General features: G+C 35.3%; 1 protein-coding gene across 1 annotated transcript; it reads right to left on the bottom strand.

Moving 5' to 3' along the window:
- Positions 1–27,973, bottom strand: Tmem47 (transmembrane protein 47). Its single transcript, XM_078034979.1, has 3 exons — positions 27,464–27,973; positions 13,322–13,462; positions 1–3,403 (listed from the first exon to the last, which is right to left on the bottom strand). Exons 1-3 carry the CDS (start codon positions 27,687–27,689, stop codon positions 3,225–3,227), a joined length of 546 nt encoding a protein of 181 aa, XP_077891105.1. The 5' UTR covers positions 27,690–27,973; the 3' UTR covers positions 1–3,224.

The following is a 27,973-nucleotide window of genomic DNA, read 5'->3' as shown; positions in this document are numbered from 1 at the left end:
TCAGTGAAACCACTTTTATTTTTATTTTTTTTCCACATAGATAACTTCATGTCAACTACAAAAATCATGAAATGAACTGCTCATGAAACTGCAAACTCAAAATCACTGGAGTGATAAACAGGTTTACCCCAGATGACTGTTAAAAAAAAGTAACCAGGATAACATAAATTCATATTTAAGTAGTAAACATGTCATATATTTAAAAATAATAAATACAGTATAGCAGTAGAGAAATTAACAGCATAAACAGCATGAAGTATATTGTATTTTTTAAGACAGATGAAATTTCTAGGCACAGTTTTAGGCATTAAAGAGGACACAGAGGCATAGGTTAGTGTGTGCTGCTCTGTACAAAAATACAGTCTGAATAAATTACATTGCTAGCCATACAATTAGACATCACTTACCAGTCAATTCATTGCATGTTTAATAATATACAGGTACATGCTATTCCATATATATCATTTATATTTCAAACACATAGGTCTCTCTATTTATGACTTTAAAATTTACATGTTGAACTTACAAAAAGCTAATTACTTGTGCAAGAAATCCGAATAACTAGCCCTGCTGAGTACTTTTATGATATGCATGTGTGTATATATATTATTTCTCTAAGATAAACAATGGGTTTGTGGTTAACAATTTTGCTTATGAAGACATCAAACAAACCTAAAGCCACAAAGACATAATGTTAATGTTAAGTGAAAACTTCACTCATGTTTATTCTGATAGACAAAATAGTTATTTCAGATGAGCAACAATTTTCCTGTTGTACTGAGCCTTGCTAATAATGAAACACTCCCAAATATTAGGGATGGTAGAAATATAGCATAGGGCTATAGGGCTCTTACTGGGAAAGGACAAACGTTTTAGAAGAAATCTACTTTTCAATAAATGGCAATTATGTATGCCTCAACCTATAACATATTCTGTCATTCACTATCCAGCTTGTCATACTGACAAGAAAATGAAAAGTTGATTAGACTCTAAAAATGATATTGGTCTAACAGCACACTGCATCCTCCACTAGATCCAAGAAAAGTGCCTCATTGATGTCAGCACTAAAGTACTGTACTTCCATTATTCAGGAATAAAGACTTCTTACAATAGCGCATGTTTAATAGCTGAAATCCCTATCCAAATATCATATTTCTCATACTGCTCTGACAATACACAATAAACTGCAAGACAGTCTGCCCCAGATTTTACTATTTCTCAAGAAAATCACTTCAAAATACTCTATAATGCTAATACCTTTCTGGAAAATTTCCTCTCATAGTTTCTTATGATTCTTTATAGAATCATACACGTTTATAAAGGTTTCTCTCTAGGATACATTTAATCACCTTTGTCTATCACTACTAAACCTAGTAATAATAAACCTGGTACTTCATATTTACTTTTTGATTCTATAGAAAATTCACAAGATGTGGCCTTTTGGCATTTGAATAATAAAATAGTTTTATTTGAGGGGAAGAGGGCTGTTGTTTTGGCAACCATTCTTAAGACAAGCTGAAAGCAGAACTCTGTTCTGGGAGGTAAAGCAAATTATTAAACACTATTGATGTGGTCCTACTTTTAATGGATTTTTCAATACAATAGCACACAGGAACGTTTTAAGTTATTTTTCCAATGCTTCTTTCTGCAGAAGGGCCAAACCAGAACATATTATTTTAGTGTCTTTGTTAACAAAAATAATTATTTATAAGTTTTATAGAATTGTATATTTTATATAAAAATAGGTTCATAATTAAACTATCCAAATTTGTATATTAAACAGAATTAACATAAGCTTGCAATGAGAGATTAGTTGCAAACTTAGTACCTAGTATTGATATTTCCTTCCCTTGAAATAGTCAGTAAATGATTCCCCTAACATAAACCCATCATAATTGTGTGCACAAATCAGCCGATCAGTTAACTTTAGAGGACCAGGTGAAAACCAAACAAATTCTACTCCTCTATCAAGAAATTTATATAAATCTATCACTATTTCTTTTTTTTTAAATGAAGACATTTAAAATACTTGCAAAAAATAGCAGCCTTCTATTTTAATGAATTTTACACAAAGTGATCATTCTAATTGCTACTCTCTTTTGAACTACAGTGCTTACAGAAGAATCATTAATTTTAAGATTAACACCATTTCAATTTTTCTTCTTAGGCAATTCTATTAACACTTTCCAGTGAAACAGTACAGAACATAGAGCAAAAGCTTTAAGGTATATGTATTTTTTTTATAGTAAATAAGTGTGAATACCAATCTAAGCCTCTTAACAATGTGTACAAGGTTAGTGTTTCAATCCACTTCACTAGAGCAAATGTTAATTGTATGTGTAATTAGTAAATGATATGTGGATGGTTATGGAACAACTTATTACCATTTATACTAATGGTTCACATTCTATAAAAATACTTAGGCTTGTTACATATACACAATTGTTTGCTGCAATGTTTCGTAAATGCTTTAAAGGGTACAAAAGCAACTCATGCATATTTCTTTCTGATTGTCCCAGGGAAAGCAGAGACCCTTAATTCCCCCCCATTCTAGATGGGTCTGGGGCACAATTTCTAATCACATAATGAAAAACATATGTCTCCAAGTCTTGACTTCCTTCCCAGGGAGATGCTAATTGCCAAAGCATAACCTCCCATTAAAGAGTATTCACTAAGGTGGAATGTGTTCCATTAACCAGTTATATTCACAACTCCCATTAGAGGCTGAAGGGCATTCACTTTACAAGAGCTCACTCAAGCAAATAACCAACAGCCAATGTAATTATTGGGTGGGATAAGCAGGTGATAAGGGCTCTAACAGTGGAATCCTTTTCAGTGTACAAAGGAACTTCTAAATGCTGTCTATGCCAGCTGCTCCCCTGCAGGCAACAGGAGACTCAGGCAATTCTCATTCCAACTAGTTTCCCACAATGGTTGCTGTCATACAGACCCTTCACTTTTCAAGAAAAATGACATGAACATATTGGAAGTTTGCAGCATTTGCCTACGTCTAAACAGCTCTCTTAATTTGTGCAGGTCCCTAAAATGGATGTAAAAGCTGGTTATGATGTTGACAGCCAAAAGGCAAAGGATATTAAATCAACTGAGCAAACTGCTTGATGCTCCACAAGTGTTTTAGAAAATAGTGAGTTAGAAAAGATGCAGATGTAAATCTTTTGCTGGATGGTTGCTTTTTCTATTTTTTTTTAATCTGCGACTTGGTTTTAGTAGTAGTCTTCATAGTTCTTAGGGTTCAGGCAGTAAAGGATGGCACCCCCAAATGAAAATATAGTTGCACCCCAAGCCAGGCCATAACCCCAGTTGAACTCATGGTAAATTTTCAAGCTCACAGTTTCAATGAACTTGATTGGGTAAAGAACCAGACTGCAAACCTGTAAAACAACTGAAAGAAAAGCAAATAAAAATTAGAAAATGTTATTTACAGGAAATAAAACAACATAAACATATAAATTGACATTTTAAATAAATAAGCATAAAAGCCAAAACATTTAAAACACTGGTTATTCTAGATGGTATATTTTAAAATATTAAGTTTTTTGTTTAAACACTTTCACAATATAGTAAGAATTACCTTATTAATAGTTAGTGAATCACTAGTATTTGAAGAAATAATTGGTACAATGTAATAATTTATATGAGAATACAAAGTAGTGATTCTCACCTTAAAAACACATATATTATTATCACTATGATGGCAAATAGTACTAGTTAAATTAAACTGTTCTATTATATAAAACCTGTAAATAGTACCCTAAAAACAGTGACCTCAATGCAAACTTAAACCCTTGTTATTTATTTATGTGCTTGAGGAACTTGGGAATTCAAATTCACTTCTCCTGATGAAACTGGTCAACCAGTTACATTCATTCAGAATTCATCCAAGATGTTCCTGTTTTCATTGTTGCTTTGCATCCAACTCAGTCCAACACTCCAGAAAGTTCTACCTTGATGTGTTTCTTTCCATTATCTTGATCTAAAACTAGTTTCGTTTTTTCTCTTTCATTTAGTTCATGCTTCTGATCTTTAAAAAGAGGCTCAAAAATAATCTTTTTCAAGGAGCTACAACTAATTATACAGTTTCTGTTGGATCTAACAGATGATATTTACACATATATTTCCCATCTACTTTCTGTCAGTGAAGGCATGGAAGCTAATGTTACTGAAAAACTTGGGATAATGATGGCTACTACAGCAGAGTACAAAATTTAGCTTTTATTTTCTAGTTAGCCCTTAGTTCCCAGCCAGGACCAAAGAGGAAATGTGATGAGTCATATCTAACAAAATAATACATACCAATTAATCAGGAATGGCATGGAAGGAAAGTTTTATTTAAAAACTATCTAAAATTAAAATGGCATTTATCCTGTGATATTTTTATATGGGAGATGCTGGATTATAGAAGAGATGGTGTCATCTGTTTAAAATTCCTAACTCCCTATTGGATTCATTATTAAATAACTTATATTTTATTTAAATTGATTGAATGAGAATTTATGGGCTGTATCTGCCTCATTCTCTACTATATGACAGTTTTAACTCTCAAGAAATAGATAATAATCTCTCTAAAAATCTAGGGTACAGTTTATATATAATAGGGATTGGCAAACTACTAGATCTGGTCTAGTGCTTGATTTTTTATTTTTTTTATCGGTTGTTCAAAACATTACAAAGCTCTTGACATATCATATTTCATAAATTAGATTCAAGTGGGTTATGAACTCACGTTTTTACCCCAAATACAGATTGTAGAATCACATCGGTTACACATCCACATTTTTACATGATGCCATATTAGTGACTGTTGTATTCTGCTACCTTTCCTATCCTCTATTATCCCCTTAAAAACAGTTTTACTGGAATAGAGCCATGCTCATCCATTGATATACTGTTCACATTACAATGGAAGAGCTGAATTCTTGCAGCAAAAACAAAATGGTCCATGAAGCCAAAAAATATTTGCTTTCTGGACCTTCACACAAAAGAAAAGAGCTAACCCCTGATATAGTAAGTAAACTTTTTAGCTAAAATTATTATTATTTAATTCATCCTAAAATACTGTAAATTTCTCAAGTTCAAGAATAAAAATGTTAACAATAAAGGGAACGATTAAGGAATAAGAGAAAAAACAAATTTTGACATAGTTTTATACATAGACACACACACACACACACACTCACACACACACATATACATACATAAAACCTAAGAGGCATACATCTTTTGAAATAGTTTACTAAACTTTTTAAAAAGAACAACAGTATGGACAACATGTTTAATAATACTGAAATTTTATGCTTTAAAATCCACTCTCATCAATTCTTTTTGCTTGTAAAGAATCATTTTGTCAATGATTAACATTCCTAGAAAAATCTACTTAACAAATATTGATCTCTGGCATAAAACTGAAGAATTATAACAAATTCACAAGGACATGATTCCTTAAAAACATTACTTTCTCCAAGAACCTGATTAGGAAGTAAAGGGTCATCTGGAGTCAGATATATAATAATTCCAAACACCTTTGCCTTGTAGCTCAACATTGCTCTAAGCTCCCATCTGTCTGCCACACTTCCAAGTTACTACTGAGAGTGGATGGATAAATAGTTTCACATAAAAAGTGAATCTCTTGATAGCCAAAATAGGAATCACATCCTGGTTTTAGCTTAAAAGACTTAGAAACTAAGGTTTAAGTCATTGTCAGGATTCAGTTGAGAACATATTATATAACCCACACTTCACCTATTTCTAGTGATACAATCTATAGTAATTTAAAAAGTCAGGTGGCTCTGTGCCTTTGTGAGGGAAAAGAGAACCTTCACATTTTAAATGTCTTAAAACTTACAAAAAGTCAATTGCTATTAACCATGAACTACATAAAAAGAAATTCCAAAGTTACTAAGTGTGCTTTTAAAAAGGCATTTCTCCTTTGGTTTCTATACTCTGGTTGCTAGTCAAAATACGGCTGATCCTGCCAGGATATGATTGAGACAGGAATGTGAGTTAGATATAGGAATTCATTTACTCCTTCAATAAACTCATAATTCAATAAATACCTCATTGTTTCTAAAGTAACACAGTTTAGGGCATTATTGATAACAAAGGAGACAAGGGGCTATTGCCACGGGTAGGCAGCTCATTAGTAAATAAATACTGATGACAATGGCAAGTACTTTTAAGAGGCATGAAAATCCAAGAAAGCAGGACCAGTCAGAGGGATGAGTGCTGCTCTTTTAGATCAATAATGAAAAAAGGGAAAAGGGAAAAGGACCCTCTGGGAAGGAACATTTGTGCACAGACCAGAATGGAATGAAATGGAGGCACACGTCAATATAGTGGGAAGTAAGTGCTGCAGGTAGAGGGCACAGTGGTTGTAGTACAGAGAGTGAAAAGCCCCAGAAGGGCCAGCGGGGACCTACTCACGTTTCATGGATAGCCTTGAGAACCATGGTTAGGGGTCTGGATTTTATTCTAAGTGTGACAGGCAGCTGCTAGAGGAATTTGAGCATAGAAGTAATAACTAATCTGAATTATATTCTAAAAGTATTACAATGCTTCTTTGAGAACCAGCCAGTCCCTGGAGTAACGTGTTTACCTATGCTGCTTTTAATATTCATTTCAATGTGTTTTATTTAGCCAATATTTGGCTTCCATGTTATAATATAAAAATACTTTCCTTATAGTGCAAAAGCAGAAATACAACTGCATTAGACTCCAGTGGCATACTTTCTTGAACTGCTTCTTTTAGACCTTTATTGTGTTGAATAAAGCCAGACGAAAATTACCCTAAAATGCTTTATGCCTCTGAATTATTTTACTTTCTTTGGAATCAAAGAAAAATGCATGCAATAGAAAAATATGATTCTGTATTGGTAAATAATTTTCTCCATGGATGTAGCTAAAAATGCCTCCTTGTCTTTCATAAATTCTGCAAAGGGAGTGGAAACTACTAGAGTTCAGAATTCAAGAAAATGTCATTAAGACTAAATTTCTATTTTACCATGAATCAAAGAAACCTAATAGGCACTGGCTGTGTTATTCTCTGCACTCTGCCTCACAGACAACATAGGAAGTTATGAAAAATTTCAGAATTTATAAAGAATTTAGGGTTCATTCATGTTTCCCCTGGTTTTGTGAAAAGAGGAAATGAAACTACTGACTAAAAAATTATACGGAGAGAAGGATGACAAAGCTACTAATTCATGTGCTTTTGCGTGCATATTTCAATATTAAAATATTCAAAACACTCAATATATTGAAATATTCAATATTTTTTCTATGGGAATATTTCAACAAACATTTATTGGGCGTCCACCATGTTCTAGGTGAAGAGAATAAGAGAGGACCTGGTCCTTGACCTGGACATTTCACATTATTATTTGATTTGTACTTATCTGATAAGTACAAAGCAATGTGTTCAACAGCAGTTGTGGACATATTTATTTATAATCCATTCAACATACACTGACCAAGCTCCAATAATATGACAATTACCAATCCTGCTTAGAGAAGGAAGGGAGGGCTTCAGAGTGGAAGCACTGTTTGAACTGGTTCTGGAAGGATGGATAGGAATTGGCCAGAAGAGAAAGATGAAAAGACCCTTGGGAACCAGAAGTGGTTTGTATGAACTCAGAGGTATAAGAGGGTATACCTATAGATAGTTCATGTGGGTAGAATAAAGGGTGCCTGCACAGTAAGATGTCAGATTCAGATTATAAAAGCCTTAGTGTATCATATAATAATAGACTTGTTTCTCTAGGAAGACATCTGAGATGTTATTTTAATGTAAATGCTGTTGGTGCCCTATCCATATACTCATTCTTACCACTTCAGTACATGCCATCTTGTACATGCCATTCAGTACATGCCTTCAAATTGTAAGCACTTGAATTTCTTTGCTTAAATTTCCTCTGGCCACTAAAGCTACTTTGCCTGTCTGAGGGGTGGATCAGAAGTTCTGGAAAATAAACACTGCTATCCCTCAATCACAACTAAGCCCCTTCCCATTGACTTGCAAAATTTGGTGTATAAACAACCCTGCTCCCTAGTCCCCCAGTGAGGTAACAACTTCTCCAGGAAGATTAAGCTCCAGCTGCTTCTTCTCTGAGTGACAACTGGCTTGGTAATGTTCCCTTTATTGGCTGCCTTCCCAACCCTGTCTCATTTTCCATATCCCTTACCATACCCCTCATTTTAACCTCCTGAATAAAGTATTTACACTTGATTCCTTGTCTTGAAGACTGCTTCTATGGAAACAAAAGTGGCAAATGATGAGACCAGATTTCAGAAATATATCAGTTGTTTTTGTGCAAGACAGACTAAATGGGGAAGACAATAGAGAATGAAGGGGCCATAATGTGTCAGCCAGTGCCTAGGTACCTGTGTGCAGTGATAACTAAGGTGGTATCAGTGGAAAAGAAAAGCCAGAGAATATAAAGAAAGACTATAAGAAAGAACTGCAAAACTAAATTTTAGGAAAGGGAAAAGGAGTCACAGACATTTTAAGTCATATATTGGTACAGAAAAATAAAAGAAAGTAGGGGGAGGCAAAATTTGGGAATGGAGGTATGTCACTTGAGGAACATATGTAGATTCAACCAAGTGGTGTTGGGTGGTGTTGGTGGTGTTGGGCTGGGGTGTTGTGGCTCAGCGGTAGAGTGCTTACCTAGCACATGCAAGGCCCTGGGACTGATCCTCAGCACAACATAAAAATAAGTAAATAAAATAAAGGTATTGTGTCCAACTATAATGAAAAAATAAATATTAAAAAAATATTGAAAAAAAATAATGGTGGTGTATGAAGACAAGGTGCAGACTTAAGAGAAAATTAAGGCAGAATTGACAGACCTTTCTAGCCAGGTCCCTAAATATAGAATTTACATAAAGTAAATGACAATTTAAAGAGTAAAGAGATTTGTCCATGATGGACTAATATGAAGCTATCAATTTCTTTAACTTATAACACCAAAAGTAGTAGTAGTCTATGAAATTACTTATTGGGTAGCGACACCATAAATTGTACTAGCCAAAGTGTAGTTTGATATTGGTACTTGGAAAGTAACATGGGATCTAAAGAACTGTGAGTACAAAGTCCTTTGAAGTTTGAAATCTAAGTTGACTTTTCTGCTAAAATCTAGACTCCAAGTGACTCTAGCCATCTTGTATTAAGTTACAGGCTAGTTAGGAGGGGTGTAAACCATAAGCCTCTAATTAGAGACAGCTCAGAAATAGAAATAAGTTGCAGAACCCTGGAAAAAAAAGTCATCATTCCACATAAATAATAATAGGAGACTTTTATAGATACAACAAAAAGGAAGCATCTTTAATAAAATAATAATTGGAGATTACGTTATTAAAAATCTGAATCATAAGAGACTAAAAATATTCTGTAATTTGTATTAATAAGGCTTTGGGGAAAAAGAAAAACATCGTAAATCCCTGTGGGGAATAAAAATGATCTCTAGCCAGTTCAAAATCAGACAATAAAAGAAGAGATCCAAGAAAGACAATCCCTCCAATTTTACCAAGTTTTTAATTAAGAGAACTGGGTGCCAGTTTTCACAATCATATCATATCCTGTCATTGAGAGCTATCCTAAAAGAAAACACTGTAGTAAACTGCACTAGAAACACAGATTTCATTATGTGCTATAGTTCAGTCATGCTGCACTGATCAGATGGTCTTTATGCCATCTCAAGTTGATGACTTCCTTCAGGTGTTATTCCTGAGATAGAGCAACTGAAGTTATAGGATGGACTCCAATTATAGTACACAGTTGGCAGCTGAATTCAAAATCCAGGTTGATTCTGCTTTGTTTTTTTGCATATATGATACACACCCCAGTAAAGATGACCGGTCAATTCACATAGATGTCCTGAATGTAAACTCTGGCTCTCCAACATACCACCTGGATAACTCTGGCATATTACTTTCCCTTTCTGAGCCTGTTTCTTCATAAATAATATGGGGAAAATAAGCATCTAATTTTAAGATTGTTATATCAGAAATAGCACATATTAAAGTGTCTAAGACTGTGGCATACGGTAGATGCTTAGTTTATTATTATTATTATTATTATTATCATCATCATCATCATGGATAACATCTGGTTCTGAAATCTAGATTTCTAGGACTGGTAAGAGAGTTATAAAAAATGGGGCAATGGTTTAGAAAGGCTGTAATGATGGCTTGCTCTTGCTCTGCTACCAACTTTTCAAGCAGCTAACAAGCTCCCTTGACCCTTGTGGTAATGAAGGACCTCAAGACAAAGAGAAGATACAATCTTTAAAATTCCTTTGCCTGTCTTTATGAGATTTAGTCATCAGCTTTCAGGAAAAATCATTAGAATTTATTATCTAAATGTTAAGATATTATATTTGCATACTATAAGTGTCTGACATTTGTTAATGAATGAATAAAATATTAAAATGAAAACAATCACTTTGATAATTATTACTAGCTTTGTGGTCATATGAAAGTTGCCACTTCATAAGTTTCAACAATAGAAATGTTTTTTAATTACAGTTGGTTGTTTACATTTTTGTATTTCCCCACTGGATTATAAGCCACATGACTTAGTCATCTTTTAGCATTTATTCAGAAACGATTTACTGAGTACATCTGAGTACCAGGCAAAGCACATGGTACAGAATTAACTATGTAGCTCTGGATAGAGATGTTTCCAAGTGCCAGTGATATGTCTGTATTGAATTTATGTGCTACATGTCTCAGCAAAAGATGAAAAAAACATTTCTTTTTTGAGATAGGCATCATTCTCTATGTGTGTGAACACCAAAATAATACTTATTGTCACAAAGTTTGAGGCTATTTAGAGAAGGAAACATTTTGAAAAGAGAAACACAGACCATTTACAAGTAGAACAAGATTTGTAAAAGGGGGAAATGGCCTGAAATACACATTTAGAAAGAATCACTACTTAAATGCATGTTTAATAAGAGGCAAGAAAAATAGAAAACCAAAACTTTAGCTGGCATTGTTTCAAGTAGGCAGATTATCTAACTTTTCCAATCTTAAGCATAAATCAATAATAGATTATTATGCATAATGAATATCTTTCTTATCCAGAGATCAGCTGCAGGTAATTCTTTAATGCTCTTAAAATGGAAGAGAGAAACCTTTATGTGACATCTTACAACAGCCAGTGAATTTTATCTTATATGTACAATGAACACTAAAATAATGGTTATTTCAAAATATGTCCATAATCATGCTCTCAAATGATAAAAGAGTAAAATTAAATCTCAATATATGTACATCTAAAAAATATAGTAGTATAATGCTCATTTTAGGTCTCAGAAGGTAGAACAACACTGTGAATTTTGATGTAGGAATTCCTCTCATCATTTTATATTTTAATAATATATGTAGTAGGTAGAGCTAAATCAAAATATTTATTTCAGCTAAATCTATTACCTTTTACTTATGTTCATTTACAATGTATTTTCTATTACAACAAGTACTTATTTTCACAAATTTTTCTGTATTTGTAAAAATACAGACATTTTTAGGAAAAAAATCTGGAAACTTCCAGTTAATATTCTAAACATGTTTATAAGATATGGTATCAACAATGAACTTTTTGAGACAGAATTCCATTTCAAGAATTGTATATCATTGAATTTATCATGAATACTCTTATATTCAATTATCTAATCATTATGTTAATAAATCCTATCTGCAAAGATAGACATGATAGAATTGATATATCTAAATTATTTCATTCTAAGACAAAAAAAAGTCATGGTAAATCCATGAACCAAGAAAGAGATTAGAAAATAGTGATATATCTTTAGGAGAACCTTCATGTTGTACTAAATCATTCACAACAGACTCTCATTACATGTAAGAGTAATAAAGTAATGATTACTATAGTCACTTCCTAAAACTTAAAAATGTTTCCTGTAACGATGTTTTCTAGGCTATTAGACAGTATCCACGGTGATATTCTGGCCAATTTTACAGTTCTCTTAATACAATGTTTCTATAACAGGTACCCAAGGAATAGTTCAATGAATGTGTGAAGGAGTCAGTAATGAATAAACCTTAAACTAGTTTAAATAAGTCTTAAACTAGTTTAAGATTCAGTAGCCTTCCAGCCCCAGCTCTGCCAGTAATTATTATGTGACTTTTTTGTTTTTGAGAAAAAGGAAAAAGGTTTATTTCTTGGCTAGCAAAGGAGAAACACAGGGGACTCTTGTCCCATAGGCTATGAGTCTACTACTATGTGATATTGAGCAAGTCACTTAAATATATGAATTTGATGTACTTCTGAATTTCTTCAGCCCTTTAGGCCTTTGTTTTTATGACACTGACATTCTGACCATTCTTCATGGGTATAAGAAAATGAAGACAAACAGCAGGGGGCAGCAGAATACTTTGGATTTTACATTTTTTAGCTCCAAGTACCCTTCAAAAATTCTGAGAAATTTCATCTATTCCAACCTTTAAACAGCTTTTAAAAATCCATCTAACAGCCTAGATGATTCTGTCAGTGTCTTCATTATTGACAGTCACAGGGGCTTATTTTGCAGTCTTCAAATCAGATATGATTGACAGGGTAAATTGAAGGCACCACAAGAATCTTTCAGTTTAAGTTGAAAAGAATAATATATTCAAGGATATTATTATAAATGAAAATTAAAACTCTCATCAAATAATATACTGGGCTTTTAGTCCACAAGTCCCTTTTCTACACAGCTCTCTTGCTTTTTGGTTTACCTTGGTTGATGTTTTAATTCAAGCTACACATCACAGAAAGATGGTTGTTAAATAAATGAACATACAATTGGTTTCATATAATTAATTTGCCTGATGGTTCCAGGTTATGTAGTGATTTTTCAGTATAACCATGGTTACTTCCAAAGAGATGTATGATTTTTGAGGGTGCACATTTTGGAATTTTTTTTTCCAGTTTCATGTCAGAAAAAAAAAATGATGCTGCCTTAAGATCACCACGGGGGCAGTATAAAGGAGAAAAAAATGGATGTAAAAAAAGAGTTGGTAAATACATCTGCTGTAATTCCTAAGGCAACATCCCTGACAAGATGTATTATTTATTCACATTTGAGTTCAAAGTTTAGAAGTTGACACTGTGCTCTGTGAAATGCTTAACATGCTAAAAACTGATAATATTATGTCTTCAGCCCATTTACCTTAAAATATAACAAATGTTTCTCAATTTTTATGTCATATAGCAAATGCATACTGCTTCTGTATGAGAAGAGATGATGGCAGAAAAGTTCTTGAAACTTTAATACTGGTTTGGAAGTATGAATATATTTACCTGCTGCAAAAAGCATGACAGCAACAGGTCTGTAGAAGCGCCTTCGAGATCCCACGCAGATAGAAATCAAACCCACCAGGAATGCAATGAGAATGATGGCAGCACCACCCAAGAGTAAAGCCAGAGTAGCAATCTGCCAGTCTGGAAAGGAAAAAAAAGAAAGGCATTGCTTTTAAGCATTAAGTCCTCAAAGAATCAACAGAACTAACTTAGCAGCCTTCACCTTGCTGCAGTTCAACAAATGTGATTTCACTGCACGATAAGCATCCTCTGGGGTTTGAAATGTTTTGCAACAAAAATTAATATTAATGTCTTTATTCAGAAATGGCTCCTATGCTAAGCTCAGCAGAGTTTTTAGACTAGGGGTTTGCCATGCTTTTCTTCCAAGCACTCTTATTAAGCATTCGTGTTAAATCGAGTGTTCCCTCCATGACCTATTTTCAATATTATTAAGATTTAAATTTTTATTGATCTATAAAGCTCACAAATCTTAGAGGAAAAAAATAAGGATGAGGATTAGTAATATATATGTATATTAATGTAATGACCATCCAGATTAATGAACAAGAAAGTTCCCATGTCCCTTGCCAGTCAATAACCACCATCCCACCTGGGTAGTGATCACATCTATCACCATGGATTAGTTCAGTTTGCCTGTTTATAAATAATATTATAAACACTTTTATGTGTGACTTTTAAATCTCTAAAATTCATCCATGTGGTTGTGTGTGGCAGTAATACATTCTTTTTTAGTGCTGTTCCTTCTTAGAAAGCGCCTTTGACCTCATAAAAATTCTCCAAGTTTTTATTTGCCTTCCCTCAACCACTAAAACAATTCCCCAGCCAATTAACTTCAGGAGGATTTGTGCTATTTGTTTGTTTGTCCTTTCTTTTATTTCATTCTTATCTCACTCTCGGATTTACTACTACAAGAGTAGTTTCTGAAATTAGGTATTCCTACGGAGTGAGAATGGATTAAAAAATGGCTGCAGGACCCCCTCTCTTCATGTACAGATGAAACAGCCTATATTGACCACTTAGTATATGCAAGCATTATGGACACATCAACTGAGTCTCCCACACACTTCATAAAAAGTAAACCTCAATGAATGTTCTCATTTCTTACAAAAAATAAAGAATTAGTTATGGTATGACAGAAAACTGGCCCATTTTCCTTTCCTAAGGAAGGTAGAATGTTCTCTCAGAAGAAGCAATGTGAAATTATGAAAGCACTACTCAAGCATTACACTATACAGTGGTGGTTCTAAGTCCCAGACTGCCTCTTCTGGCCCTTAGTTTAATGAATATGTAGGAAATGCAAATACATTTTAATCTATTGTTAAATTGCAACATATTATAGTCAAAGTGCAGACTCATGATATTTTGATGCTTTCTTTTAAAATTATCCTTCTAAAAAGCTTCCCAAGTAGTCAAGCATGACCGTGCACTCCTATAATACCAGCTACTTGGGAGGCTAAGACAGGAGGATCACAAGTTGAAGGGCAGCCTAGACAAATTAGTGAGACTCTGTTTCAAAATTAAAATATAAAAAAGCCTATGAGCATAGCTGGGTAATAGAGTACTTTCCTACCATGTGTGAAGCCCTGGAAAATACCAGAAGCACAGAGAGGGGATGCAGGGGGGGGGGGAGGTGCACGTGGAAGTGGAGGGAAAGCTAACTTCCAAAGTATACTTTTCCACACTCTTTCCTAAGAAATCCTAAATTTTTTTTCACTAGTACTTAACTAGAATTTAAACAGCAATCAGGAAACAAATAAATAAGGGGAAAATAGAGAAATCCACACTTCTTAAAAATATAAAGATGAATCACAAGTAAGTAGAAAGCAGTTTTATGCCATCTATTTGTAAGAAAGTCATATAACTTCAAACAAACGTGTATCTGGCTTTTAACTAGAAGTTAAAAGGATAGCCATACTATGGCTTTTTTATTCCCGAACAGCATGTAGCTTTGAATTAAAAAAAGCCAAAAGAATAATCCTTACACTTGGAAGCCTCTAAATTTCTTTGGAAAAGTTTATACATAGAACATTATTTAATATATTGGAAATCCTTCTGAAAACTTGTGTGTAAATTGAAATTTCTGAAAGAAAAAAAATCAAAGTTTAATTATATCAAAGCATAGAGGGTACAAAGAAAAGAATAAAATCTACCCATCCATCCATCCATCAATGTAATTCCTGGAGAGTTCGGTAAGAGCACCTATGCTAGATACTCTTTTAATTATCTACTACTTTTATAAAATGATTATTATTTAACAACTTTCAATAAATTACTTCATGTAGATTTTTTAAAGTGTTAGTTTCATTTAAACTAATATAAAACTAAATCTCTACCCATTTAAAAATATCTTAAAATAAAACTGCAATTAGTTGCTTTTTCCTGATAAAAATAAATAATTTTGGCTTTTTGGTCATGGTCTTCATTGTATCTATTTGACTTTGACATGTAGCATGAAAACAGCCATACAAAATATGTAAACAAAGGAACATTGCTGTGTTCCAATAAAAGTTTATCTATAAAAACAGGTGGCAGGCTAGTTTTGACCCTGTGGTTGGGTTATTATTTGGTGCTTCCTGGTCAATGTTTCATTTTCAAATGTTCAGGTAAAGGTCTCTCAAATAATAAAAATCACATAATAAAGTTAATTTGGATAAATGAGTAATATAGAGTACAAAGTGATGTTTATCCAAAATAGCAATAGAAAGTAACAACAAAAAGTGCTAATTTCACACAATGTTAAATTTCCTCCAAATAGCGATACTTTATTTCATATGGAGAAGCAATAAAATGCCATAGTAGAAAACACCTGGAAAATAAATGTTATTAAAAGGCACTAGAACTTTATCAGGAAAGGAATCTCTTATAGCACAGGGAATAATACTTGTAAAAAGTAGGTGAACACAAGCAGTTCATGTTTTCTACTAAATGTTCTATATATTTAGTATTGAGTTTGTCGCTAATAAGAAAGTCACTCTAGATACAACGTCAACAAGGACAGTCACCAGTATCATCACTGCTGTGGTATTGCTACCCTTCCCTTTGATCTACAACCAAAGCTTCAACTACTCAAACAGAAAAGCTGTTTTATTTTCCGAGACTAGAAATGTCCATGAATGCCACTGTCCTAGCCAGAAGTTGTGCTTAGACTGGACTACTGAGACTATATTACTGGTGGACAAGTGCCAAGTTTTAGCATTATTGTCACATACACTTGGAAGGACTCAGGCTGTTTGTGTAGGACTAAAACTTTAAATAGCTGCCTACCTTAACCTCAATTAGAAAGCAAAGAATTTGGTTAAATATGGCTATCATAGACACGGAGGCCTAGGGTGCTTTTCAAGGTTCAGCCTGGGCATTTTGGAGCTGAGAACAGGGTTTGTGGCATCCTGTCTCTTTGAGAATATAAGCAGAATTCACTGTTTAAGCATTAGAGTCAGCCTGACAGGTGAACACAAAGTCAGAAACTGTGTAGATTGGATGGTTACCATTTCCTTTTTCTTACTGAACAAGACTAGGATATGGGGGAAAAAAGTAAAACATATTTTAATGATACTTAGCACTGGCTATTAAAATAATAGACTGGGCTTCCCATTACTCAATCGAAGCCCAGGACTAGCTTTAGCAAGAATATGTACATATAAAATGTTTTATTATATTCTACAGGACTTGGAGAATTTTAGAGGCATATTATATCTGTACCCAAAGGGTTTCTCCATTAAGGTTTGCATACAAATATTTGCTATCTCATATTCAGTGTCTGTAAAATAAATTAAAATTATGATATACAATTCTCAATTTTCAGCCCTATTTCTTTAAAATGTCGTGTATCAGTTCATTTCTGTACCAGTCTTAATCCCCCAATGAAAGTCCTCACAGTATTTAGTCAGATGAAGTGTTAAGAGTCCTCAGAGATTTATTACTCTGCATTAGTTTTCCAGTTTTGTAAGTGATGTACTTATACTATAGTAAAGCAGTAAACATAATCCAGCCTTGAACAACTTCAATAGCCATGGTGCTGTTTTACAAATTGCAGTGTTCTGCACAATTAAAACTGGCCATTGTTCAATGTTAGGCCAGTTGATTGGAAATCTAAATTTGTTATCCAAGATGTAGGTGAGCAGGTGGTAATCAGTTTTGAGGAAATAATGTGTTGCCTTTGTTTATAAGCTGGTGAGGGCTCAGATGGGCAGGGTAGCATGTTTTGGATCTGGAAACCAAATCTGAAATGAGGCTGCCATATTACATGTCAGATTCCCTCAAGATTATTTTGGCAAAACTGACAGTATCACACTGGAGACTTTGGAACTGAACCTAGAGAGGCTGACGTTCAAGAAAAGTACATTTACATGTATTCCCCCACGGTAAGAAGATAAAAACCAGGCCATCCCTATATAACATTAAATTTAACATTAATATGCAACTCAGGAACTAAAGTAGAGTCCTCTTTCAAGGTATTTGTATTAGCTGGCATCAGAGTTTTCTATGTCTGTAAATGCTTTAGTATTCTGCAGAATTATGCTGACTTACTTAGTATAATATGTGAGACTAGGCTGAAATAGCCACTGCATTATGAAAATTCTATGGGCTGCATTAAAACTCTTTTTTTTTCCTTGGGGAATTCACATTCAAAATCCACTTACTTTAAGGAAAGGCAAAAATCTTAATGAGGGTACATTTTCCACATTTTGAAGCCAAAGTCAGAGCATCACACACCAGTGCCTAAAGCTTTTCTCCTCCATCCATCTCGTTTCCAAACATTTACCTTATCAAACACTGGCTAATTTATTTATTTCTGTAGAATTGTTTATATGCTGAGATTAGTTCTACTATATGTAAATCCCTAAGCACACAATTGCTACTTCTTTTAGGAAATTAAATATGATTAAAAATAAATGAAAAAACAGTTTTTTTAACCTTTAAATTCAAGTTCCACTGTTTGTGTGGATGGTATTTCCTTCAATGTATTCATGGTTTTAATGGATGATTCTCACTTCTGTAATTCCCATTACAAATCAAAACATGAATTTTAAAAAAAAGGTTTATAATCACATTCAAATTTGTCAGATAGGCACTAGTATCTTCATCTTTGAACCCCCCCCAAAGGAAATTACATTAATTAAAATACTATTCATAACTACAACTACAATTACTCACTAGATCATCTCTACCTTGACACCACTCTTCACAAGGTATCCACAAATTCTCTCTAATTCACCTAATAAAATGGACAATTTTTACTCATTTCAAGCAAATATTCAGTTCTTCTAAACTTTATTATCACGTAAAACATATTTATAGCAAAACATTTCCATTTAATTGGTGAGAACTTAGAAAGCTAATTCTGTATAGTCAATCTGTTTCTATCATCAGGAACTGGAAATAATTAGGATGCTATTTGTTTAAGGGGGGGTCTCAGTTACAGAATAATACTTCAGACTTACATTCCCCAAATTATCCATGTCTTTGTCCCAACCAGCTCATTTTGTCTGAAAGTATTTGATTATTTTTATCAAATGCAACAAGATTTTATTTTAGGATTAATGCTACATTACATCTGATTTTGGCTAGAAAGGCCATATACTTGAAAAAATTAATCAAACGAAAATATTATTTTGTGTAAAAGGAAGGTGATTATAGACTTAACAATCTAACTCCAGAATTATCAAATGATATACTTAACTTTTCCAAGTTAGTCCGAAAGTGGCAAATGAAGTGGAAAACTGAAACAATTACTGAGGCAGTTTAAACGTTGTTTTCTTGGCCAAGTTGCATTTAGACCTAAATCCATCAGTGTTGCATTAATTTTCCACTATTTCATTATGTGGACACAAACAAAGGCAGCCAAGAGAAGAATTAGGATTCCAACTTTAATAATTAAAAGTCTTATCTCTTTTTCTCAAACAAATGATATTAAAATAACACTTTTTTCATGCAAACAAATACTTAAGGCAAATAACTATTTGTATTTGATAAAATGGCAAACAATATGGATACCATATACACTGTGCTGCACAAAATGAAGTGGATTATTGTAAACGCAGCTGCTTTAGATACCCATGTTAACTAAGTTGGCAACAATTTTGAGTCCTTCTCTTTAGGCCCATTCACAAAGTAGGAGTGTATCAAAAGTACAGTGTCAACCTGATTTTAAGCTATTTTAAGGCAACCATTCAAATACATTACACAGCAACTCTAATGACCAAACTGCATGTCAATTTTGCCAAACTTTTGGAAAATCCTTGCTGTCGAAACTGCCAGACAGGGTACTAGTTTTTGACCCATGACAATTTCAAACCTGCTTCATAGAATTTATCTTAGAAAACTCAGTGGAAATGTAGTTTATAATCTAAATACCACAATATATCATCCTCCTCCAATAAAACTACTATACACAGAGTTTAGCAAGGAACCCTGTCATTAAAGCATGTTATAGTATTTAGCCATAAAGAAAGATACCATCACCTCTAATGACTGTTGTTTCTTACCATGAGCTATGTTACAAAGCTTTCACTATCATGTGATGATAATATTACCTAATGGGTACTGGTATATCTCTATAGTAATTTCAGAACATGGTATTTCTATATGGTTGTGATGGGTTCAGTATACTAAAAATTGTTTCTTTCCCACTGATTGAAAACATCCTAAGAGGGTTACAATGTGAAAACTTACTTATTAGAAAAGCAGGAAGAAGAAAACCCACACCAGGAATAAGAGTGGGCGACCTTCCTCTAAGTAACTAAGATGCTTTTGTGATGGGTTTGGGACAGCTAATAAGCAAAAGCGTACACAGCCAGAGAGCCATCTACAGTCAGTATTAAGACACCTCTTTAGTAAATATGGAATGATAAAATGGGCAAGCATTTGCCAGCTCCTTCTTATACCTCTCTACAGAAGTAAAACTTCTATTGCCTTCTTTGTAGCACTTTGTACATTTATTTCATTAATTTGTTTACAAGATAACATTTGTTTTATTCATCCTCTTCTCTCAGCACTGTCACAGAACTTTGCACACAAACTGGCTGTGTACCAGGATCATGTCTACCTGTTGCTAGAAAATTAATGTGTTTCAGTGAAATTAACTTCCTGGGTACATGTGAGAAGACAGGCAAATGGAGACAAGTCATTTCTATTTATGTCACCCAGTGGTGCTAAGAATAGATTCTAGGTTTCACTCACAGATCACCATGGCAGTGTTTTGGTGCATGTTTGGTTTAGGAATCTGAAAAATGAGAGTGTTAAAATTCTTTAAAAAAAACTTGTATTTTTTGGGGGTGTCCTTTTTTTGTACAGAAAATGTGATTTGTAGGTCCCAACTTCTATTTTTCCTATATTATTTTATCTAATAAACATATATTCGAATGCACAGTACCAATATTATCCCCAAACATGACTCATTTAACTATCATTTTAAGCCTCATAGTAGTTAATAAGCAGATAGATACCAAGATGATATACTTGATGTTTCTTGGTTCTTTGGGAGACATGGATGTCTCGTATTTTTTTAAATGGCAGTCTTTGGTTCCCAAGGCAAGCTTAGAATAGGACAGAAAATTGATGATCTACTAGGATCTCCAGATCTCACATAAACTTAGGAGCAAAAAGGCTAAAGAGAAGTGTCCTTGTCTACATTTCTAGAGAGATGATCCAATAATTTGCGAAGACTGGTAAAATTTATCTGTCAGTGCCTTTGACATGTAAGGCTGAAATTCTGCTTAAAGAAAATTCAATCTCTTTTGATAAATTACTATATATTTTTAATAAAGTCTGAATGCAATAAGTTGTCAAATGAAAATTTATATTCACTTCATCAATTCAAGATACTTACCTGGCTGACTTCAACATACTTGTGGAATTAATTTTCAACTGAAAATTAAGCTGTTTAATAGTATCCTATCATGGAGAAACTTAAAGCAAAAGAGTGCTTATTAAAGAATTTAGCCATGATAAAAAATTAAATTTGATGATTAAAAAAACCTAAGTCTAACTGATTTATCAATATATGCAACTGTACCTATATTTATTTGAGAACTTTAAATTCTATGTAAATTTCAAATGAAATCAAAATATGGCTATTAATCTTATGAAAAGTGGATATTTCACAAGTAGTCCTTAACCTCTTCATCAAAAATTCCATATTCAATGGTCCTTCAAACACCAAGAGATAGTTATCTACAATATTACAGAAAAATGTGAAAACTGACCCTGTAAAAATACTATGGCTGGGCTGGGGATGTGGCTCAAGCAGTAACGTGCTTGCCTGGCATGCAAGGGGTGCTGGGTTCGATCCTCAGCACCACATAAAAATAAAATAAAGTTGTTGTGTCCACCGAAAACTGAAAAATAAATATGAAAAAATTCTCTCTCTCTCTCTTAAAAAATACTATGGCTAAGTGCAGTCTCTCTGTTGAGTCTTTAACATTGCATCCTGCTTCATTTTCCTTATTGATGCAATACATGTGATTTGACTAAATTATTTACAAAATCCTTTCTACTCTGTGCTATGATTCTGCAATTCAATACATGGCAATTATCGAGAGAAGAATCATGCTATTAAAACAAAAAAGGAAGCAAACAAAAACAACTCTGCAGCTTCAATACCTCTAAAGCACTGCAAAACTTGACTCTTGTGTAGAATTTTAACATTTTAATGCTCCTGTTCCAAGCATCTCATCAGATACACACAAAACTTTCTTAGAAAATGAGCAAAATGTTATTACATAACACAAAGTAACAGATTACAGTACAGATTCCTAATCAGTTGAGCCTTGGTTATCTAAAACCACAAACAAAAAATGGAAGGCGGTATATCTTTTATCTCTTTCTGTCTGTCTGTACTTGTGGACAGGTTAGGCTCTTGAGTTCATTTCATCCCCAATCCTAGTGATCCCATGCAAGTGACCAATCACTAAAGCCATGTACTGGCTGAAGGCAAAAATTATGTGGTTGTTTTCTTCCTTCAGAGGTAATAAAGAATGCAGATTTGCAACTAGACTCGGTGTCAGATGGATTGCACAGTGTCAGATGGATTGCATGGTCGGTCCATCAAGGGGTAAAGTCTAATTCTCCTCTCCTTGAACCTGAGCTTGACTATAGGGCTCCTTCAAAAGGATCAGAATGTGATAAAAGAGATGTGTGATTTGCCATGCTAGTTCAATGGGGCAGGTTCTCTTAGGAATCTTGTTTTGGGGAAAATCACTCATTATGTAAGTCTAACTATCCTAAAATCCCCATGTTAGAAAGAGTTCCTATAGCTGCTTTAGTTAGAGTTCTAGTTGAGGCTACCTTTCCAGTTATTTATACCAAGGTGACAAATCTCTGAGTAAAACTATTTGGAAAAGGTCCTACATTTCCAGATGTTCCATTCCCAGGTCACTGAAGTCATCCTTAGGTATGGCTCTGGATATCTTGGGTCAGAGACAAACCATCTTTATTATGCCCTATTTGAATTATTGACCCACATAATTAATGAACATAACAAAATGATTATTGTACAACACTAACTTTTGTTATGGTTAGCTTCCTAACATTAGCAATTGGAATACTCTTGATAAATCTTGTCTCTACAGCCAATCAATTGAGATCTTAGTAAATTCACAAAAAATTCCTGGTATTCTCAACAGTATTTAGGAATTACATTAGCCACTATGCAAGTTTATGACATTGGGAATAATCATAGTATGTGGGTAGAAATGAATAATGGTTTTGTGATCATGACATACCAAGAATATTATTAAACACTAGGTAATACATATCAATATTTAAACTTGAAATTAAATGAAATGCAAAGAAATTTTACTATTTAAGAGGAAAAAGACCTCTTAAATCACTGAGTCTATTTTTCTACATACATGATATGAAATAAATAGTTTCATATATTTAATCTTCATGACAAATCATTTGAGAACTTATATATATAAGTTATATTCAGTCACATGGTTGTTAAGTGGCCAAGTTCAGATCAGTTAGAACCCAAAGTCTCATGTATTCTCCATAATAATACTTTCTCTGCTGCCACGGATTTAGCATAGTTTGCTGTGGTATTTAGGTAATCAAGAGACTTATTCTGAAACATCTACAACCACTTTGACTAATATATCTAGTAGTACTGGCTGTATCTATAGTCTTTCAAAGGGTTTTACATTAAACAGAAACAAAGAAATTCCTCCAATGTATTACTGACAGCAGATACAATCTATTGCTTGAAATATGCTTTTGTTTGTTTTTGTTTTGATATGTTTTATCAAAGGCCAGGCTTTTCACACACCCATCAAATCCCTTTGCTGCCAAAGACTGATCTAAGTGGCTCCCTGGGGATTATAATCCTTCTATGAATGTGAGCAAAAGAGGAATTATATTTGCCCACAAATTAAAATGTCCTTTGTAAAAGTAAATCTGGGGAATGTGAAATTCTAGAAGATATTTTAAAAAAATCCTGAAGATCTTGAAATAAGTTACACTTAGTTTTCTCATGTTCATTAGTTGAGAAAGTTTGGGTACTAACTAGTACTGTTAATTTTTCACCATCTGTGCTGTACAGGTTTAATGAAATTTCATTTGTCCTACTTATGTTCTTTTAGAGGGAGTCAGAGGAGGTTTAACTGCAGTGACTTCCAGGTTTGCTGAGCTATGTGTAAACATCCATTAATATCAACTCATTTCAAGTAACAAGATGAACCTTCCCTGGGGCAAATCATATTGTGAGGTTTCCCAATGAAATTCAGTTTTCTGAATTAAGGTACAGATTCAAAAGCATGCACAGATGATACATGTCTGAACTCAGAATCACTGTATCTCAGATCTTTTAAGAACTGAAGGTGTTCAGGCAGTTCTATTGATCTTAAAGTACCACCTAAAACAGATTTTCTTATAAATTCCTCAAAGTGGAGTTTTATACTAAAATTAATATTCACCTGTTATTAGCATACAGTACACTGCCATTTCAAAGCTAACAGTGACTCATGTTACAAATGCAGCTATTTTTAGTATAGTGCATGAATGATGTTAACAATATTCCTTGAAAAAGGCATTATTTGATCAAGTACTTTGTGGATAGAAAGGATTCTCTCACAACTGCTATGGCTGTGAATCCCTAACAACTATATTCTAAAACAAAGTTATCAAAACTAGAGTAAACAGAAATCTAAAACATCGGTACAACCTTGAGTAAGCTTTAAGATTCATTAAAAGCCTGTCCTAAACAGTACTGTGGAAAACCATTCTTAGAAAGGAATTCTGTGGCCAGCAGCCATGAGTACTGCATATTCTAAACTTCCTAACAAACATACTTTATGTTTCTTTTCTTTTTGCACCACCAATGACAGTCAATAAGTCATTTTCTCATTTGTCTTTTTGGAAAACTTAAGACCATTGTCTGCACTGTCCGTAGTACCCTGAATTATTGAGTTAGACGCCAGAGAAAAGCATTCTTGCTGACTGACAACCAGATTACTGGTTCATACTAGAAGTGCTGACGCAACCTTCAGTACACCAGGACACAAGAGGCATGGTTCTGCTTTCGCTTAAAACCATAAAATAGGTTATAAACAGCAAACGATGCATATTTGGTATCCAAATTAAAATGCAAGTTTAAATATAATGGCTTAGGGGAAAGTTTTAGTAGAAACTGGGCCTAACTAGGGCACACTGTCGTCAGAAGAAACATTCCCGAAAATTTCCTTCTGTAAATACAAGCTTGCCTCTTCCCGGCAGTTTTAATTCTAATTAAGACAAAGGTTTTTAATTAAGCCCTGAAGATCCTGGTGTAGGGCCTTCAGTAAAACTGTCCTTGGTGGTTCCTCCCAAGATAATTCATTTCAAGATACAAGGAAGTGGATCTCTTATAAACCTTCAGAGAAAGGCATTTCCCTCTCTTCCTTTTAGCTACTCTGCACAGCAAACAGACTGAAAAACGCTGTCTACCCTTTGGATCAGGCAAGCAAAACATTGCTGGTTTCGATTCTGGTGTCCCCCTTTGTTTCAAAAATACTGATAGAAGTTTCAAGTGCACATAACATAACATTTTTAAAAAGAACATTTTGTTACTGGGACATGGCAATTTTCCATCTTTTATTTCCTTTCCATCACCCCCCATCACCACCACCACTGTGGAGAGCAAAACTGAACTGCTACTACATCAAGTCAAGAACTTGTTCCAGATAGCCTCCACCAAAACCACCTTCACTTGTAACCCATTCGCTTACAAGTTACATTTTGTGAGATGAAAAGTATTTTTTTCCATGAATATATGCATGGGGATAGAAAAAAGTGCTTGAGGGGGAAGTGGTCAGCCTCTTCTTTTTACATTGCAGAGTAAAAATCCACTATATTTGCATTAAGCTTGGGTCTCCCTATTTCTTTGCCTAGAAGAGAAAAAAAATGCTGAAATAAATGGGTCTGGAGGCAATTAAGGAAAGATTAGCAAACACTGCATACTGCTCAAACAAACTTGAGCTGGCTTCTCACCATTCCCTACATTCCTGGCCAAGAGAAAAGGATAATGGCCTGAAAAGCAAATGGAAGTTGAAGCTGGTTTCTCTAACCTATCTGAAAAGTCTTTATGCAATCAGAGGGCTATTATTTCAGGAGAAAGAGAGAAAGGGGCAAAAGATTCACGTTGCTAAGGAGACATTCTGAAGCTGGCATTCCTACATAAATTTCCATTTCTATTGAAGAGGGGAAAGAAAAGATATTTTCTCCAAAGTTTATTTGGATCTCCGGGTTACTGAAGAAAGGCATTTTACCTATTTATTTTATCTGTAGTTGTAAACAACCAACTCTGAAAGAATTAAAAGACCTAAATGTTGACCTCCTGCTGCCAACCAGTCCCCTCCTCAGTGAATTAATCAACAAAGGAGAAACCTTTCAATGGGTATTTTGAGGTAAGAGAAAAGAAAAAGCTTTTGTAAAAACAAAATTTAATTTATGGAAGGAACTTAACCAAGTGAACTAATCTCTCATATAACAAGAAATGAAAGACAAAAGAAGATCAGATTTTTGTGGCTTTTTGTGCTATTTCAACTTTACTGGAACTTGAAACGGTTCCAGTAAAGCTTTTTAAATGGTTTCAGAGAAGACATGACACTGTCAGGAAGGAATTTAATGTTTCTCAGGAGTGTGTGTGTGTGTGAGTGTGTGTGTGTGTGTGTAAAAATCACAAGCTCTTGGTCCTCTCTCTATCCCCCATTCTCTGTGCGGACATTCAGCAGCTGAAGAATTAAGATTGGAAAGGGAAGAGTTTGCAGCAAGAAATCGGAAGTGGCAGATTTCTGTTAAGGGCACAATTGGGGCGCTGGAGGCAACTAGAGGGTCGGGAGGGAGAGAATAAAGCCATAAAATCCCCGTGGGGCTAGCAGCTCCAGTGGCTACCTTCTTTGTACTCCACCCCCATTCCATCCATTTGCAGTTTTCAAAGCTGGCAGAATAAAGCACAACTTTCCAGGCAACTGTGAATAGCTCACAGAGGAGAGAGGAGTTTCTTACAGTGAAAGAAAAAAAAGGGCAACTCAGAATCAACGACGGTATCACCAAAGGGGGGGGGGGATTAAGACTGTCTCTCTCCCAGCTCACCATAGCCACCCCCAAATTTAAGGAAATATAATCTGCATCAAAATTCATTCGAGAAAACCCAGATATAGTGGAGCTGAGCAGGCAAAACCGTGGGCTCTAAGAGGTAAACTCAGGCAAATTCCTCTTTGAAAGAAGGAGAAGAAAAACTGTACAGGGAACCCACACATCTTGGGAGTTGGGCGTTTTAGCCCGTTTCTTTTTTAACGGGGGTGTGGAAGGAGTTGCATTTTTTACACAGCCACATGGTTCTCGCCTTAAACGATAACAATTACCCAAAATAGCATACCTGTTACTCCAGAGCGGGAGGAATGGCCACGGGAGGAGGGAGAGGGCGTGGGATGCCGCTTTAGGCTAGGCGACCTGGAGCCCGGCGGGGAGAGGGGTGCATGCAGGGACGCGTCTGGAGGCCGAGGCTCCGCGAAGGGCCGGGACAGGGGGAAACGATGGGAGCGGGGGACCCGGAGAGGTGGGGAGGGGCGGTGGCCGTCGGGGCAGTGGGGCGCGGGACAGTCCGGGGAGGGAGGCAGGGGTCGCGGCGCGCCGGGCCCTCACCGCTGCTGAGTGTGGACTCGCAGTGCCAGCTGTCCAAGCTGGCGGGCTTCCGGCAGGACTCCCACAGGGACAGGTAGTACTGGTGGTCAGCGGTGACCCAGGCCGGACTCAGCACCGCCCCCAGGTCCAGACACAGCGCCAGGAAGATGCACACCAAGCCGACCAGCTTCAGCGGGGTCAGCACCGACACGCGCACCTCCTCCATGCCGCTGCCCGCCGAAGCCATCCCGGGGCGCCGCTGCCGCCCGCCCCGGAGGCGAGGACACCAGGCGGTCCGGAGAGCCTGAGCCCGACGCCCAGAGGAGCGAAGCAGCTGAGCCGCCGCGCGTGGGGACTAGTCCCTCGGGGCTCCGCGCCTCCAGCCGCGTGGGGAAGGTGGGTCTGTGGAGGCGGCTGGCCCGATGGGGGTCGATAGCAGCCGCCCGCGACACTGATCCCGTCGCGGACCTTCGCCGCGCGCTCTGCCAGCGCCCGCGCCTGCTCCGCCCCTGAGCGAACCCCACTCGCTCC

This window comes from Ictidomys tridecemlineatus, chromosome X (assembly GCF_052094955.1).
Source record: "Ictidomys tridecemlineatus isolate mIctTri1 chromosome X, mIctTri1.hap1, whole genome shotgun sequence".
Classification (NCBI taxonomy): domain Eukaryota; kingdom Metazoa; phylum Chordata; class Mammalia; order Rodentia; family Sciuridae; genus Ictidomys; species Ictidomys tridecemlineatus.
This window is presented reverse-complemented; position numbering and strand designations above follow the sequence as displayed.